At 43.8% G+C, this 18,230-nt stretch overlaps 1 protein-coding gene across 1 annotated transcript in view; it reads left to right on the forward strand.

Annotated features, from left to right (window-relative positions):
* Positions 1 to 6,393: 6,393 nt before the first annotated feature.
* LOC119466309 (uncharacterized) overlaps positions 6,394 to 18,230 on the forward strand; it is a 101,095-nt gene continuing 89,258 nt past the window's right edge. The window contains exons 1-4 of the mRNA XM_049657498.1: positions 6,394 to 6,928; positions 8,271 to 8,437; positions 11,575 to 11,972; positions 15,698 to 15,825. Of these exons, the coding sequence (XP_049513455.1) occupies positions 6,394 to 6,928; positions 8,271 to 8,437; positions 11,575 to 11,972; positions 15,698 to 15,825 (1,228 nt within the window). The remainder of the gene's footprint in view (positions 6,929 to 8,270; positions 8,438 to 11,574; positions 11,973 to 15,697; positions 15,826 to 18,230) is intronic.

An 18,230-nucleotide genomic window follows, 5' to 3' on the forward strand; every position in this document is an offset into this window, starting at 1 on the left:
TGGCAGACAGCATAATTCGTCCTTCAGCTGGATTACTCAGAAATTGCTTCTCCTGAGAAATTACTTGTGCGAGAAATGAAAATGCATAAGCAATGAAAAAATTTTGGTAATTAGGTTCATATCTAATTACTTCAAGGCACGTATTACAATTTACGAATTGTACGAGTAGCTGGTGAGATTGCGAAGCGTATCCACTTGGAACGAACCTTCAGGATGACACCAGTTTTGAGATATAAATATCTATAAATAAAATAAATATTTTATTTATTTATTAATTAATACTGTCAGCCGTAAGGCCGTTACAGGGTGAATGCAGGCCATACAACTTAACAAATGTACACAGCCACAAGTACCAACTTTTATACAAACCTAGTTCTATCAACTAGAAACCGACAACCATCATAATGCAATAATCTACTGGCTATGTGGATACAGGCTGCAAATATAACAGATTTACCGGACAACACTTACAACAGTAGGCTGGGTTTCAGACCCTCCCCCCCCCCCCCCCCAAAAAAAAAAAAAGAAAATGCTTGGAGCCTCCGCGAAAGACATGAAAAGAAAATGACAAGAATTTCTATTCGGATAAGTAATGGGACAAACAATGTTTGAAATTGAAAATATTGTCTGCTTGGAAAAGGTCCCGAGGCAGGACATTCCATTCAGCTATTGTTCTTGGAAAGAAAGAGTACTTAAAGGAGTTAATTAGGGCTGTCATAGGTGTAATTTGATCTTTGTGAGAAGTTCGCATAGCTCGCGAGGAACGCTGCTTCAAGTAGGAGCTTGTGTTTAGGTTGAAGTGATTATTGCTCAACAGATAAAGAAACTTTAGCCTGGGGACCTTTCTTCGGTTTGAAAGTTTAGGTAAGTTTAGCTCACGGAGCATGTCAGTCACTGAATCTGTAAATTTATATCTAGATAAAATGACCCTAGCTGCCCTTCTCTGAACTTTTTCAATCTCATCAACTTGGTTTGTCTGATGCGGATACCATACGACGCTCGAATATTCCAATGTTGGATGTACCAGCGCGAGATGGGCAGTTACTTTTTCTTTTGTGGAAGCAAGCTTCAGTTCTCTTCTCATGAACCACAACTTCGATTCGGCTTTTGAGCATATGCTATTGATGTGTGTATGCCAGTTTAGACTTGAAGATATAGTGACGCCTAAATATAAATATGTTAAAAACTGCCCGTTCATTTCGTATTCAAAGGATAAAGCATTTTTGGTTTTGTTTGTAATTGTAATACATTAAGTGTTTTCATAATTAATTTTCATTTTCTATGCTGTGCACCATTGATCAATAGTGTTCAATGCAGAATTTAGTGTGAACTGGCCTTCTTGCTTTGAGAGAACCGAGTAAATTAAGCAGTAATCCGCGAATAGCCGGACTGTAACATTAGGTGGGATAGAAACTGCAATGTCATTGATGTAGCATAAAAATAATATGGGACCTAGCACAGACCCCTGAGGGACACCTGAGGGTACACCCAGGACGTCAGCTTTTGCGCCATTTACCTCCAGAATTGAGTTCTATTGGTGAGCTATGCTTTTATCCACCACACAGTATTTATGTTTACACCAAGATCAAACAGCATATATTAACAAGCTCTACATGTGGAACATGGTCAAATACTTTAGACATGTCTAAGCAAATTGCAACCACTTGAACTCTATCGTTCATTGCTTTAGAAAAATCGTGCAGTGTTTCTACAAGTTGGGTTATAGTAGATAACTTCCGTCTGAAACCATGTTGATTGGGATCTAGCTTTTTGGTGTCCCCAAGGTGTTTGGATAAGCACTTTGCCAAGACGTGCTCAAGTATTTTGCAACAGGTGCAAGTGATAGAAATAGGTCTATAATTATCAGAAATGTGCTGAAGATTTGTGTACTGGCACTATTCTAGCCTGTAGCCAATCATTTGGTAAGCAATGTTGCTCTAAAGATACCTTAAATATGACAAGTAAATATTTCGCGACCCATTCTGCATATCGCCTCAGAAACTCAGTAGGAATAGAATCAGGGCCAGGTGACTTTTTCGTGTCTAAATTAATTAATGTTTCTCTCGTCCTTTCCGAAGAGTAGGCAGGCGTTGTGCCCCTTCTGGTGGCAGTTGCCAGCCTTGCTTCTCGCTTTCTCTTTCCTGTGTATATGTTTTCAAGCCAAATAATAATAATAATAATAATAATAATAAGTGGGAGGGTAAATATACCTTGTTCAGACAAAACAACACTTGGCATGTCAGATGGCAGTGTACACCTTCCTGTACTGGTATTCAGTGATAGCGCACTGGTAATAGCACATATATCTAAACAGGTGCCATCCTCAAGAATTATTTTCTAGTGGATATATGCCTTGCAAACTTCCTACAGTTCATAATTGGCAATGTGACTTAATTTAATTAGTTTGGAACTGACGGTTTTTAATTGGTCATTTGTGCATCTTGATTTGTCGTGTTCACCTCAAGTATTCCAGCTCTATGACTGGAATTATGCTATTGCCACAGGTGATTTCTAAGAAACATTGTCTGCTTTAAAAAAAAGGCATTCTATATACATTGCGAAAAGTACGATACACATGTTTTTTCCACTTTCTTCTTTTCAAACAGGCAGTAAGTCAAACTTTTTTGACATTTTTATTGTTTTTACTTTATTAGTTTTTGTACTGTCTCAGCCCTTATTTTTCTTTTTTGTTTACTGATGTTCCCCTATTTCTTTTTGACAGTATCTTAACTTGCCTCTCTCTCTATTACATTACGCTGCACTTTTTTGTTGCAGTCACCACAGAAAAGTGAGGAAGTTGTGATGCCTTCGGCTTTTCCATTCCCCCTTTGGTCCCCCTCTATTAATACCCTAAATTGAAACTACTGCACTTTGCATTTTGCTTTCAATTGTTTTCAAACTTGTAACGAGAAGAAATAAAAGGAAAAGCTATTTGAAGCAATATAATTTGCCTTGTCAAAATTTATAGCAGTACCGGCCACTTAAACAGCCGGCCATTTAGCAACAGTATGGTGCTAGATTTCCTTCAATATGCGACAAATCATTAGTTACGTACTTTTTTGATGCAACCTGTTCAAAACAGGCACCAAGTGTAGGGGAAAAAAGCTAGAGCGTAGGAACAATGAGACATGAAGATCAATCAGTCAGTCAGTCAATCGAGTTTATTATTTGACACAAGATTGTTATCGTCTTCGTATCTCGTTGTTGCTGTACTCTAGTTTTTTTCCTATAGTGAAATAGCCGACTAGCCCAACTATCCATCCCAGCTGTCACCAAATGCAGCTTGGCTTCTTGGTGTAGCTATAGGGTGCGGTTTCGAGGGTTCCTTTACATGGCCACAAAAATGAGGGAAGGAGGGGGTCGCAAACTGCCGACGCATTTGTCGGTCAGACTGGTGTACAACTGCTGCGAGTCACGCAGTGACCGTGTCACCGAAAGCTGGATGAGCAGTGTCCCTCTCACCTTCTCTTCTAACTCCTCTATTATCATATAAAGCTGTTGATGAGATCAAATGATGCTTAGATCTCTACACCCACCAGTACACCAGTGATATCGCATGACCACACTCCCTCATTTTTTGTATGGGAAGGAACCCTTGTAAACACACCCTACGCCGAAAAGCAGTTCCAGCATTCTTCCTGCTGCCGTGCTCCATTTGGTTTGTGCTGTAAGTTAATTGCATTAAAAGTTGGTGTAACTTTTGACTTGCGAATCCGATAAATTTGGGCCTCATATACTGTAATTGTGGAGACTAACTACTACTAAAAAAATTTTTTTTTAAATGCCAGACAAGTTCTTGCAGTACTCCTTTAAGTCTCATCGACCACTCGATCAAATTTGACTGTGATAATTACAGCTGAAGGTAATGTAACCTTTAAAGAATATACTACATAGTGAATGATTTGGATGCACAGGGGTGGGACTCTTGCGCCAATTGCGCATTTTTGATACAGACGCAAATTCCTGCACCAAACACAGAAAATTGACCGAAATTGCGCCACACCCTGCCAGAACGGCTTCGGCAGTGGCCGCGAACAGCGAGCGGATTTGTTCTCCGAAAAAGAGTGCAGCCATTAACATTATGCACACCGCGTGACGGCACCTCCCGCAGAGTTTCTCGTAATTTTAGCGCATATAACACAGGACTTTTCAGCGCTTCTGGCAAGTAGCCGGCGCGCATGCGGCCACTGCTGGCTGTTGTCGCTACTGTCGGAATAGCTAGGGCAGCTGTGTTTAAAGTGTACTAGAGTACGATTTAGTGGGCTGAGCACCGCAGCGCTCTCTAGCTGAGGTGCAAACCAACAAAAAGTAGGTTGAGAGCGCTGCGAGCGAACTAGATATTTCGGACTCGCGCGCCGCAGCAGGTGAAGCGGGCGGACGTCTGTGTCCATAAGGCCGGTATAACATACAACTGTTCCAATCTGCTTTAATGCCCATATCGGCGAAGCGTGAGCCATTTTGACCTATCACGGAGGGCTAATGGTGGATTTGGAATAAAACGTCGCAGTATCGCCCGAAAGGCGATGCATCGATTGCGATAGCAAATTAGTAGACCTCTATAAGAAGCAAGGATAGTAGTTTTATCGGCCGTATAAACTTGTAAACGTGTTCACTCACTAAATTAACAAGCGTGGTGTCATGCGCGCATAAGCAAACATGAACACATTTCACTCGATTACCGCAGGAACTGGCTGTGAAAACGCTGGAGTGAGCAAGCGCGGCGGCAGACGCGAGCGAATTGACCTTCGTGCTGCCTCTCGCTTCTACGCGAACTAAGCAGCGAAAAACGACGCACACGAAGCTATCAGCACTCGCACTATGTCCCTATCGCAGATTGCTTTCAAGATAAGGCCCGCGCGGCTACGCCATACGCAGCAGCTGCCGGAGTAGAACAACTCCTCCCCCCGGTGCCTTGCGCACGATGGAAGAAGGCGCGCAAGGCACCGTCCCCGCTTTCCTTTCTCGCGCGCCCAAGATTAAGTCGCCATCGTCGGCGGCTCGCCCTCGTCGGCTCATCCACACGCTTTCACTCGTACATGCAGTATAGGGCGCGCGGCGATGATGTTATCGCCCCTGGACTTTGTATGGAACATCACGGCGACGCCAGAAATGCGCCTGGAGTGTCCATATAATTGCCTTCCCAACAAAAACAGATTGGAATAGTTTTACATCATACCAGCCCAGGGTTTATTGCGGCTCTCTTGGTCTGCAGTGACACATGGTTACACAGAAATTGTTACAGCTTCCATTGGACCGCATAATTTGAGAACATTTTCCGCTATCGTCATTAGCTAGCGTAGGCATGTAAATATATAGTTTGATCGATGTGCAACCGATGTTTCCAGCTTTACAGGAAATCTTGCGCCGAGCCGCCGCTCGACCCATTCTTCCATGTTCTAGTACGCTATAGCTACAAGGTGCGCTACTACACGAGCTTCCTGTTGGTTTATTCTATGTTTCGTCATGGTTTCGAAGTGCGATGCCGTATTCCACTATTAAACCAGATTGGCCTGCTCCAAACTGCTTCAAAATGAAATTTTATCTGTTCCAAATTGCTCCAAAAGACTATTTTGTCTGTTCCAAATTGCTCCAAAACGCATCTTGACCAGCTCCAGAAATTGCGCCAAAATGACTTTGGACAGTCCCACCCCTGGATGCATATCGTTTATTGTTGGCCTGATTGTCAAAACATTCTTTCTGCTGCAGTGCGCCTCCGGAACCTGCCAACTGCTACGTCCACGCAGGATGACGACACCGCGCTGAGCTAAGAAAAATGGCCCACACCAGTAAACCCGGACTAAAGCAGGTGGTGTGCCGACCTGATTGTGACGACATGACCAGTGAATTTTCTGGCACAATCCAAGTCGTAAATCCGAGTCATGCATTTATAATATTCGGCGAGGGCAATAAAAATTGTGCCTACTTTTCAAGTGACAATGTTGACAAGTCCCTCCTTCAGCCAGAAAAAAGCCTCAATGACCTATTTAACGTCGGGGACAAGGTCAACTTTAATGCCCAGCCAAGTCCAAAGCCAGCCAGTTGTGCCAGGTGGTGGGCCACCAATGTAAGAAAAGTGCAGTTTGCCGAACTTTCCCAGGCCAACGACAGTGAAGACGAGGCCTTTCTCTCCGACAATGATATTGCCGAGCTCCTGCTTGACCCGAAGGCGTTCTCTGCACGGAGGAAGCTGTCGGGCATCAGAGGCGCATTCTTCCTAACTCAAAAAATACTGGTATCGTATCCAGCTTTCACCCGAACGTCACGGTCCGAGTTGTACTCGGAGTGGCGTACTGCAACGGGAGAAAGATCAAGTCGTTTGGTGAACTGTTGACGGACTGTGCTCTCCAAGACGAAGTCGAAGTTTTTGTAGACGCAGTGGAAGCGGAACACGACATGTGGGTCGCAACGCTGATGTGGACGGGTCAACGGCCTGAGCACCCCCTCGTTGAGCAGAGCGAAAGCGCCTTTCACAATGCCCTCGCCCTCGCCATGAGCGAAATGCCCGCGGGCACTTGCGACTTGGAAGCGGGAGACCTCGGCAGCTATAACACGTCTCCCAATTTCTGCTCCGTTCCCGGCAGTGACAATTCGGTCGCGGTTTACCTGCACAGCAAGGGGATCCTTAAGGTCGTGAACGACAACAGCGCAGTGTGCGAGGTGCAGGAGCCAGAGGGATGCAGGAATGTGGAGTTCTTCACTTTCTACAGGAACAACGTGCCCCACGTAGGTCACCTCAAGAACGTCCTCCGAGAAAACGACGTCGTTCAGATTGACTACATGGTCGGCACGGTTGGCGGGAGGGAGGAGGTGTGCTGCCGTCTCGTGTGGCAGGGCAAAAAGCCTTCAGACGTGCGCCAGACCAGTCCTGCAGAGTTTGGCCTGCTGCTGAAGGCCAGGACAGCGCAGGAAAAGGTCCTTCCAGCACCTGGCAAGCTCAGCGCACTAGCGTAAGTTGTGGAAAGGTTTAAGGTTTTGTTCAAACTGTATTTCTGTCAAATTGTCCAAAGTGAACCTATAGTAGTCTACATGCACGAACGACGACTGAATGTTAACCATAACAGTGCACAATTCATACATAGCAGGCAGCCGCTATGAAAGCTAGAGCGACTTGTGTCACTGGTCAATTTGTGACCAAAAATAGTGCGTCACTTTAGAAACAAACACAGTATCCATTAATTCAATGTAACATTAGGCCTCATACTTCTATGTCGCAAAATATGATGTAGCTGTGTGACATGGGAGGCATCGTAGATCGGAAGCTATTTACCACTGGACTAACGAAGTGGAAGATTTCTGCGACCAGTGCCCACGTACAGTGCACAGTTTGTGCTTATGCTTGTGACAAAAACATACTATGATGCATATAGGAAACACAAGCGTGCACTGATTTGATTTTACGGAACTTTATGTCTACATGTAATTGTGATTTGAAGTAGGCTATCCCATAGAAAGCGTGACAAATAAAAAAGAACTACCAAAATACGCTGAGTGAGATTCCCATGACTGCACTACTTGCATGGCATCCACAGCGTTGCCTGCTAAGTAGGAACATAGCATAGCGAACATTAACATTTCATTTCTATCGTTAGCACCTGGCATAAAAATACCTAGAGTTGTCTCCACAGGTTGTATACCTTTATTCTTCATTATACACAGGTTACATGGCTGGATGAACTGCAGTTCTAAGGGAGCTTTAGCTGTGTTGTATGTGGTCTGTGTGGCAGCTCTTTTGGTGTGGGTGCAGTAATACAGGCCTAACATTTTGGTGTCTTTTGTCTTCACATAAACATCTCTGACAGAAATCCGCCTGTGAAATTTGAATGTGAGCTGTGAATCTGAGAGGCAGAATCTGTTTCAGTGAGACAATCGGCAAGAGAGAAGAATCTCCATCCAAGTTTGAAAATGAGAGTCCTGATGTTGCGACGACAATTCGGCTACTTCCTCAGAAGCCGAATCGGCCTCAAAATACTATAACTAATTTTGCATACATAGATGGAGGCTTTGCTTTTCCTTGTGGTTGGCCACTCTTACGTGTCCACATTTGCGCTTGTGTGATGTCACATTATTCAGACCCCCCCCCCCCCTTTATTTTTAATATGTGCAGTTGCAGTTGATTGGCGCAGCATGCCCACAGGCATAGAATGAACATATAGCCGAATGCACACACAACCAAAAGCATCTAGCTGCAATAACTATCTGAGGCTACATTGAACTCATGCTCGCTAATTTCAAGCATAATTTTTTTTTATTTGGGGCATGGCTCTGCACAGTGTACCACAGTCACGCGGCAGAGGACAGAGAAGGCCAAGCAGTGTTCCAAGCTCTAACCTTGCTGCTGTCCAGAAATTGGGAACTAGCAGTCTGTCTCCAGGACCCAGTTGCTCCAAATGGCCATCGGCAGATTCGCTTGGAAAGAGACTGGCTGACAAGCAAGATGGTGAGCTTGGCGTATGACATAGTGACATAGTGGCACATTAAGAAAAAAACATTTATGCTCTCTGGGGCTTCATAATTATTACAGCGCAAAACACAAAGGCGAAGGGGAGACGGGAAACGACAGGACCATGCGCTGGACTATCAACTGACGTTTTTTATTGGAGTAAGCGTTTTACAGAGATGCCAAGCTTCTTCTCGCACGTGCTTACCATAATGACACCACATCCTGCCACTATCTAGCAAAATCGCACCGGCATCAAAATAAATCGCTTGTTTCAATATAGAACGCTTGTTCCAATAAAGAAACTCAGTTGATAATCAGCGCATTGTTCTGTTGTTTTGCTTCTCGCCTACGTCTTTGTATTTTGCGCTTTAATAAGTATGAATCGATAGCACCTATTCCAATTCACTCTTCTTTGGCACTTACCTTGTTCCCGATCAATAATCGTCATCCATATTGCATGCATTTCCTCTCTTTAAACACTGTGCTCACTATCCTTTCAAGAATGCTATCGCTTGCCAATATCCACTTGAGGTTCGGGACCTCAAAGTACAGGGCACACAATATTAAAAAAAGGCAAGATGGATTAGATGACATTTATTTTTTTTGGACAAGATAAGCCCCAGAAAGCGTTAACTTTTCTAGAGTGCAGTCACTGTTCCACATTTTTTTTTGCAATCTTAGTCTGTCTTGAATTCATTGTAAAACTACAAAGTTACAGTGTAACAACATTCAAACAGTGTAGGATTGATGAGGCTCGATTTTGGATATCCCCGTGTGACCCCTTGTGCATTGAAATGCACACTGCCTCTAATACTTCTCAAAATTAGTTTGATAGCGATAATGTGAAATATTTGTCCGGAATGTAAAGTCTGATGCTTGTGGAACTGTGTGGAAGTGGTTTAAGCACATTTGTGCCATCAGCTTTTCTAAAAATTGGCACTAACTTGATCTAGCCCATTGTGTAGTCACACATGAGAAAAATCACCCGTGAAGCGCGTTTTGAATGCCGCAAGTTTACAAAGAAGCCATTATGTTAAATATTCATCTCAGTGTTTAAGCGAAGAAAAGCAGCTGTGTTAATTAAACAAAAAATGGCGTTTTCACGCTGATAGCTAGAACCAACTTGTAAAGCAATTATGTAGCTGAGTTGTCTGAGGAGGATATGGTGTCCATGCCAAAGAAACATGCCTATTTGCCTGTACACGCACAATCGCTAATATTTTTTATGTTGTGTTTCAGTAACCGGCCCATCACCATCCTCGGGTCCTGCCACCGGCAACGTAAGTGATAGGACATGTCACTTCTGACACCTGGGCACAATTTTATTTTACAACATGTAGATGATTCGTAAAATGGGCAGGGGAGCTGCTGCAGTCAGTACACCAAAATGGAATAAGAGCATACACTGCAATTTTGATATATTGGAGAATGCGATGCTGGAAAAACACATTGACAGCAATATGCAAAGTATGGATAAGAAATTTGAAAACTAGCATGCATGATTTTTGCACTAACATAAGAGCACAAGGACGTGGACACTAACAAACATGAAAAACTTAGTTTATGTCGTAGTGCACACAGATGCAAACAAAAAAATTTATGAAAAAAAAGATGAAAAAAAAACAGTGTTCAGTCTTGTTTCCTCGTGTTTGTGTTGCTGTTCTTACGCTAGCGTAAGAATTGCGGTACGTCACCAACTAGCCTAGTTTCAAGTATCGCTGAAAGTTAACGTGGTGCAAGAAAATAATGAATGTTTAGAAATGTTTGTTCGGTGCTAGAAAAGAATATAAAGAGTGAGTTAAAAGTGATGATTACTGATTGATTTTACTGCAAGGCTTTTATGATAGGGCTGTTAATTCTTTCACAATTGGTTATTATCAATAAAAAAGAAAGAATTTCATTTTCTTCCTATCAGCATAGATTGAAATGGAAATGGGAAAACTCTTATCACGTCATGTGTTAAGCATCACTGCATAGTGCTGTAGCCGATTATTTGTAAGCATGGCATGTCCTATATGTGCGCTTTGGAGCATGAGAAAGTCATTGTTACTAATAGACCCTCCTGAACCTTGTTCGGTATCTTGCTTCTGTTAATCTCATTCTTGCGAAGTGTTTGTATGGTTACTGCAATACCTAGCAAAATTTGCATGTTGAAATTGTGTTAGGAAGCTATGGTCTAGGCCACACATGGAAGACACATGTTGTCTTTTTGTCTGCTTCATGCAGGGGGAGGCTGAGAGCCTAGTTTCGCTACTTGCCGCTGAGCTCATACTTTACTGTGGTGTAATAGACACTGAATGATAAGACAATATTGATATGAACATTATTGATAAGTGCAATGTTACCGGTCCTGTGATATTATCATATCGTTTTGTGTATTTCGTGTCATAACAGTGAGAACCATGGGTGGATGGTGCTACGACTATTTTTGGGAGGGGAGGCAGGGTTCTCAAAGCGCGATTGAAGTTGAAACTCTCATTGGTCATTACCAAGTCATGACTGGCACCTAGTGCAGCCCGATATGCAATACATAGTTATAAAACTGTATGTAGTCACAAATGTCAGATCCTGCTATTCCAATGGTTAGGCAGGACAGAGAACCTAAGTAGCACAGCATGCCAGCATAGTAGAGGTGAGGCAGACTGGTAGGACGACGGAAAGGAGCATTACAGAGGAAAGGTTAGCATACACATCCGGTTTAAGAAAGTTTGCAGGTCCACTCCAATGTTTGCATCTAAATGTGACAAAGCATGTTTGAGTAGGCGAAGTAGCAGCGGCAGTGAATGATACGCGCGCCGCCATTGCCTGTAGCTGTGAGCTCTTTGTGTCAAAGCGTGTTGATGAGGGTTGCACGCACGGAGAAGTATGACAGATATGTAAATACATTTAAGGCTTCTATGCATGCCCCTTGTATCACAGTGGTACGTATCCGTTCTTGGTGATTGGCGAAGAATGGGCGTATATACCCCATGGCACATATTGAGTGACCCAAGTTGTCTGCTTGGCAAGGAAGTACCCGCAGTGTGGAAGCTTTGAAACTGACATCAGGGCATTATTTAGCTTTTTCTCCGTGGTTAATCTTGTTTCATGGTGTGTACTCCATCTATGCCAAAATGCCAACTCGTGTACTGCAGGCTACCCCGTACGGCAAAACCACTACAGCTCGGCACCCCCCGGAGCCTACCGTCTACGTCTTCTTGGGCAGGAAGGGCACAGTGATGCAAGTCTGTGACTCTGCCGCCATGGTGGAAGCCAGAGAGGGGCAGTCCATCCGGGAGGTGACAGTCACCGCAGACTGCTTCTACAGGGAAGGCAGGACTGTCTTGACCAACCTCAACCGAGTTCTCCACAAGGGAGAAATCGTCAACATCGACTACATGGTTGGCAGAATGGGCTGCAAAGACAGCATCCATTGCAACCTGGCCTGGCAGGGCCGCAAGCCTCAGAGAGTGCCGTGCCTTAGCCCGGACGAGTTTAAGGAGAAGATAATCGCTCGTGGATCAGGCAGCACTTTCATCGATGACCTGCAGAGGCATGCTTGTGGCATTTTTTACTCTTTTCTTTCCCTGTGCTTTCTTTGGCTTCATCTATTACTTTGTACGATTGTAGAGTAATGGAAGATCGAGCTCCTTGAATCTCCTTGTTCTTCTAGCTCATTGCATAGCCAGGGTCTCGAATTTGGCAGTCTTGGTGCCATGAGGTACTATACGAGCAGGGTTTATTGGCCACTTGCCTGCTCCTGAGCTCACATTATAAGTAGTACCTGAGTTTAAAAGGACACTCCACATCAGCCGCGTCCGCCACCTTGGCCGTTAGCTGTGCTAGCTAACATGCCGAGGGCTAATCTTGCACATATACACTAACACCCAAGAAAGTTGACTGAAAGATGACTGCCACGGTAGCTTAATTGATGTAGCCGTATTGTTTTCATACTAAAATTATTACAGGGCACTCTGGTGCTGCGATCCTCCAGCTACCGTGGGAATGATGGTTAGTACATGGATTCGTCTGATCTTAGTTGTTGTGGCTTCAGATGTTCATTGTGGCTTTGTTTACTACGATGTATCTGCCTTTTATTGGCAGATACATCGACGCAGTCATACTTTTCTAAACGCAGAAGGCAAAAAGGTTCTGCTTATGTGCAGAATGAGTGCAAATTGTTGTTTCCAATGCAATTTCTTCTTGAAAACATTCAATTTGCTAAGTCACAACGCCGTTTGAAGCCAGAAGGACGAAGTTTAGGCAAATCCATGTAGTACTATCCATCATTTTTACGCCGGATAAATTGCAATTTTTGCAGCTCCCTGGACACTAGTGCCGCGTTTCCCTTTGGTGATTTTTGCAGGAAACACTATGGGTGCATGCGTGATATGGTAGATGTGGGTTCCGGCCTCACCTGCCGCAAGTTATCTTTTCGTCCACTTTCATTTCCCTTTACCTAATTATTTCCACATTTCAGTGGAACGTAGCAATTAACTTCCCCTATTCTTTCTGAGGCTTCATTGTCTCTCTTACTTCATAGGATTGTGACTAACAAAACGCTCGGATCTGCTTATTCTTCTCACTCGGAGGCCGTAAAGATTCTGCAACTTGATCCCATTGAAAATGAATTTCCTGCATCATGTTGAGTTTTCAAAGTGGCAATTCAAGGGGTGCGCGAGTGATGCGAACTGCAGGTGCTGGCTGGGCTCGACTTAGGGCTTTTCAAGTATAGTTCTGTCTGCAGCCGTGCAAGTCCCCCTTATGGCAACAGAAGTGCAAAGCATATTGTTAAAACACTCTGAGTTGCCGGTGGGGAAGTTGTTGCAGGTGCTATATAGAGAGCAGCCAGCGCCTCCAGGTGAATGAACTTGGACTTGTGAGAGTCTGTGACTGGCCTTGGTGTATGCAGGAGACATGAAATAAACGTAGTTGTGCAGAGACAGACTATTATAGCATGTGACAGCATGAGCCATGAATATGTGATGTAAAGTATCACAGCATTATGGGGGACCGATGATTGCATAGAGTTTTCTACAAAAGTTACTAGGGGGAACTCCTCTCGCTCTAGTGTCTGTGGGCTGCAAGTAAACTGGTTCTCAGTCAAGCCTCCTCGTAATGAAGCCGCATCAGACACAAAAATACCTTTGTTAATATTTGTTCATATTTTTACAAGCATGTATATGCGGTGTACAAATCCAGTTCTCACCGAATGCTTTCTGGCAGTGACAAAAACTGATCCCAAAGGCAATACTTTTGCAGGCCATATGTGCCGCAAGCAGTTGCAGAGTTGTAAACATGTATCTGCCATTATTTGGACACCTCCCGTTAGTTGCGGGCTCATCTCATGTGCTGATATCTGCGAAAAACATTTTAGATTTTCTTTCTTATATCTGATAATTTCTTATTTCCGTGATTGCTATTTTGAGGTTCAACTGTATGTGGATTTGCCCAAACTTTGCCCTTATCGCTTCAAACGACTTTGCAACTTTGCAGAAGCAGATTGTTGTCAACAGAATATGGAGTTATAAAAATTTGTAATGATTATGCGTGTGTACAGAGACTTATTGCCTTGCCATGTTTAGAAGGCTAAATACAGTGAAAGTGATTTTTTTGGACTCCCTAGGGCCGTCAAAATGTCCGAAAAGACGAATGCATGCCTTTAACTGCCATGCCCAAAATAGCTTTAAAGGCCTGTCAGTACAATTATTATTGATCTCGGTGCTTGTACCGTGACAGGAAGCTGCAGGTGCTCATGTGTATAATTAAGGAACACATTTTGCGTTCCATGGTGGCCTGTTTGCACTCTTGGTGTGCTTCATCACAATACATTGCATATGCTTGACCACGTAACACCATTGTATTGCGGCGAAGCTGACTTTCAGGAACCTGCATTATGCAACGCTCGAAACCCCTGCTGTGCTTCCTTAACGCCATCTGTGAGGCTGATTAAGGTGGAGTCGGGGCATTGCCGACTGCGGCAAAGCCTTTAAATAAAAAACACGGCACCGAACGGCAGGAAGTTTGATAGTAAATGTCGAAGCAACTAGGCCTAACGACGGCACAAAACGATTACTATGGCTGCCAGCAGAGAGGTGCTTGAAAGCGTTGGTTCTAGGCTACGAGATAATCAAAATGGCGACTTCAATTAATTCCGTTTCGGATTTGCGGTCACTGCAAAAAGTCAGAAAAATCGGACGGCAAAGGGTCTGAGGGTCTGAAATTTCAGACATCCCCCCTATACATTGGCTCTATGTGGTATGTGGCGATGCCATGAAGGCGTTAGAATTATCAGACATGTCTGAGAAACTGGTCGTTATCTGTATATGATTGCTTGAAGATCTAGAAGGATAAAGCATAAAAAACCCTTTCAAGAATGTGTGAAGTCACAGTTAAGCACAAAGATTGCACAAATATGTGTGCTACTTATTGTTCCCACGGACGATTGCATCACCTGGGCTTCTAGTAATTTTTGTAGGAAACTGGGTGACAAGTGTTCGCTCATAAACTCTCTTTGATGGCTTAGTAAACACTGCTTGATACTTCACTTGTTGGCGCTACAATTGTTGGTGCCGTGACGCCACTATAAGATAAAGTAATGTCTGCTCAGCAGAATTTCCAAGACTATCAAAACTTTTTGAAGTATCTGTGCTTGAAATTTACGAAAAAAAGCGTATTGTCATCCCATATTGGTAGAGGTATGCTTTTGGGAAACTTAACAGGAAAACATTTTTTAGTGCTTTTTCATTGCTTTGTTTTTTAAAATAGCACTCTGGCCAATGCATTCTGGGATTCCAGTGACAAACATGGGCAGACCATAGCAGCTATCCCTTTAGAACACCCAGTATCTGTTACCCACTTCTAACATGTGCCATCTCACAGCTGGGAAAGGAAAGGGACAGAGACTGAAGAACACAGGACTAGCACTTACTATCAACTGAAAGGACTCATAGATATATGAATCACAATGCATGCGCAGACCAATATATATGTACACTTCTAATGAAATTCTTTCAGTTGATAGGTAAACGCTTGTCCTGGGCTCTTCAGTCATCTCTGTCCCTATTTTGTGCTTTCTTAACCACAGTGGTGGTCCAGGTGCACCATTTTGCTACAATTCTACTTTTTTCCTGCTCCAGCAATTGCTCCAAATCCTAAATTGGCAGGACCACCACTAAATAGGCATCTACATTGACTGGCCCACTTCGCCGTTTTGTCGATGTGACACCTGCTTCACCCAAGTCCGCCGTTGCGACTTTTTCTCGTTCTCTCCTTCAGCACTTCTCAAGAGCTGGATAACCCCTGCAAGGATGCTCCAAGGGGTCCGGCGAAGTACTCGCCGTCACAAGCTCACACCCGCCCGCAGATGGAAGTGCACCAGCCACCTCCACAGGCATCCGAACCAGGTTCCAGGAATCCAAGCCAGGTGTCAACAGGTTAGGATACACTCTTCCAAGAGGCTTCTTGCCTGTGAAAGTAAAGAAAGACCGTGCTTACGTGCCGTCCACTCTCGCAGGTGAAACCAACACCAAAGGAGACTGGGAGTTCGTTGTGAGTACGCAGACTGTTTTTCTGTCCGACTTCTATTTAACCTTTCTGTACCCACTGCGCTTTCACTGACGTTGCCAACAGAACTTGACCCTGAAAGGGGCTTTGAAACATTTAAGGCGTTAAAACATAGTAAGGAAACGTTGGCGATCTGTACAAGAGGCTCCTGTGAACATATGAGCCAAATATTATTGCACGGCACGCAGCAGGGAATTCACAATCTCGTGTCGAAAGCAGCAAAATATCGCTTCCTTTGACCCACGAGCAGCTATTGGCTGATTTCGTGATTGTGAGAACATTCTCAGCAATACACAGTTGCTAATTTTTAGTTAAATGAATGAAACATAAATGTCTACAATCTCAAAATGACAAAAAAAAAATCACTTGATCATTGCACTGCAAGTTTGTGCATGAGAGTTGCGTAGCAGCTGTGTCTGCTGAGCCGCAGCGGCATGCTTCGTAACATAGGCTACTGCGGTCGCCACGGGGTTCTACGATGAGCCCTTTTGCTGCCGAGACACTGAACTTCTGGGTGGGGCTTTGCCTCCTTGTGTTGTAGTGCACGTTAAAGAACCCCAGGTGGTCAAAATTAATCCAGAGCCCTCCTCTACGGCGTGCCTCATAATCAGAACTGGTTTTGGCACGTAAAACCCCAACAAAAAGAGGGGCTTTGCCCCCTTGGCTTCTCCCCTGTGTAGCTTCCAAAGCTCTAGCAGGGACGAAAAGAGAGAAAAGCCACATATTGGTGCTATAACCCTACTTATACTTGAAGGAGTAAAAAAATTCTGCGGCATGGGATAGGTGAGGCTGCATCGTTGAACCGCTTAGGCATTGTGTTATATCAAGAAATTTTTCAAGAATGCTTATATTTTAACCTGTTGACAAGTAAAGGTAGGTTACTGAAGTGTATTGTATGCCTTGGTATAAATGCACTAACCTCCCTGCTAGTAATCGACAACAATTATTGAAGGAATGTATACAGAAATATTTCTTTGTCACATTAGCTGCGCATGCTAACAGTACGTTAAATTTGACTAAAGGAGCTTTGGCAACGAGTGGTACAGTTTAAAACAAGGGATTATACAAAATCACTTTTTGAATGGTTTTATTGACTATCATTGAAACCATCTTATTTTTTAGAAAACGCACAATATATTCAAACAAATCGGCTGGTGAGCTTGCAGTAAACTTGCAGGGTACGTAAAAAAAAGGAAACAGTGGAGGCTCTGGTGGAATGCTGTCAAGCCAATTTTTTAGTCCACAAATGAACACTTGCAATGTCATCCTGTGAGCTTTCCTCTTTGTCTTTGTCTGACATGCTGCTGACCTCTGTCACCATCACATTTATCTTCGCTTCCCAGAACTATGTACACCTTGGTGTCTGAACCATCATCTTCGTAAAAAGGATGAGAAACGAAATGCCTCTGTCCGGAAGATGGGCGGTGACACACGCATCGCATCCGTCAGATGCCGTTTTGAAAATGCCGGTTGCCACACGAAAAGCGCACTCCAGATGTACAAGAAAGAAAGAAATCACTGGACATGTACTGCCATCTGCCAGCCCAAGTACCAATTAATCCGCGGACGAGCGGCTCGCGTCCAGAACGCTGAAGGAAAGAACAAATACCGCAAGGACGAGCCACACTCCTCTTAAACGCTTTGGGGACGAGCTGTGCTCAACCGAAACGTTTGAGGGGTTAAGTGAGGTCATTCTTCGATTAGTTAAAAAAGTGTTTTCGGGTGAACGACTTCAGCCTGTCATGAGAGATCATCACTTTTTAGCTCAAGTCCTCCCCACAATCTACATCGCATTTCTTGAATTAGATTCGTGCAAAGATTCGGCTGAAGTATTGAGCATATTTTTTAATACGTACCATACAGAATTTTTTTTATATCGCCTGTGACGGAGCATAATTCTTGTCATTGCGCTGGATTACTCAAAGAGGCATGCATTACTTGCATGATAAATAAAAATGCATAATCGACTAATTAACAAAAATTCACTAATTATTTTTAATAATTAAAATATGGCACATATTACAATTTACAAATTCTAGCTGGTGAGTTTGCAAGGCCTATCCACCAGTGGCGCACCGACGGGGGGGGGGGGGATTCGGGGGTTGTAACCCCCCCCCCCTGAGGCCGACCTAACCCCCCCCCCCCCCCTTTGTTTAACTCCTTTTCTTTCCTTGCGCATTCGGGTACTGCAACTAAGATGTAAGACGTGCAATCGTCTGCACACTCGCAAAAAGCGCATTTTTTG

Source organism: Dermacentor silvarum, chromosome 10, assembly GCF_013339745.2.
Source record: "Dermacentor silvarum isolate Dsil-2018 chromosome 10, BIME_Dsil_1.4, whole genome shotgun sequence".
Classification (NCBI taxonomy): domain Eukaryota; kingdom Metazoa; phylum Arthropoda; class Arachnida; order Ixodida; family Ixodidae; genus Dermacentor; species Dermacentor silvarum.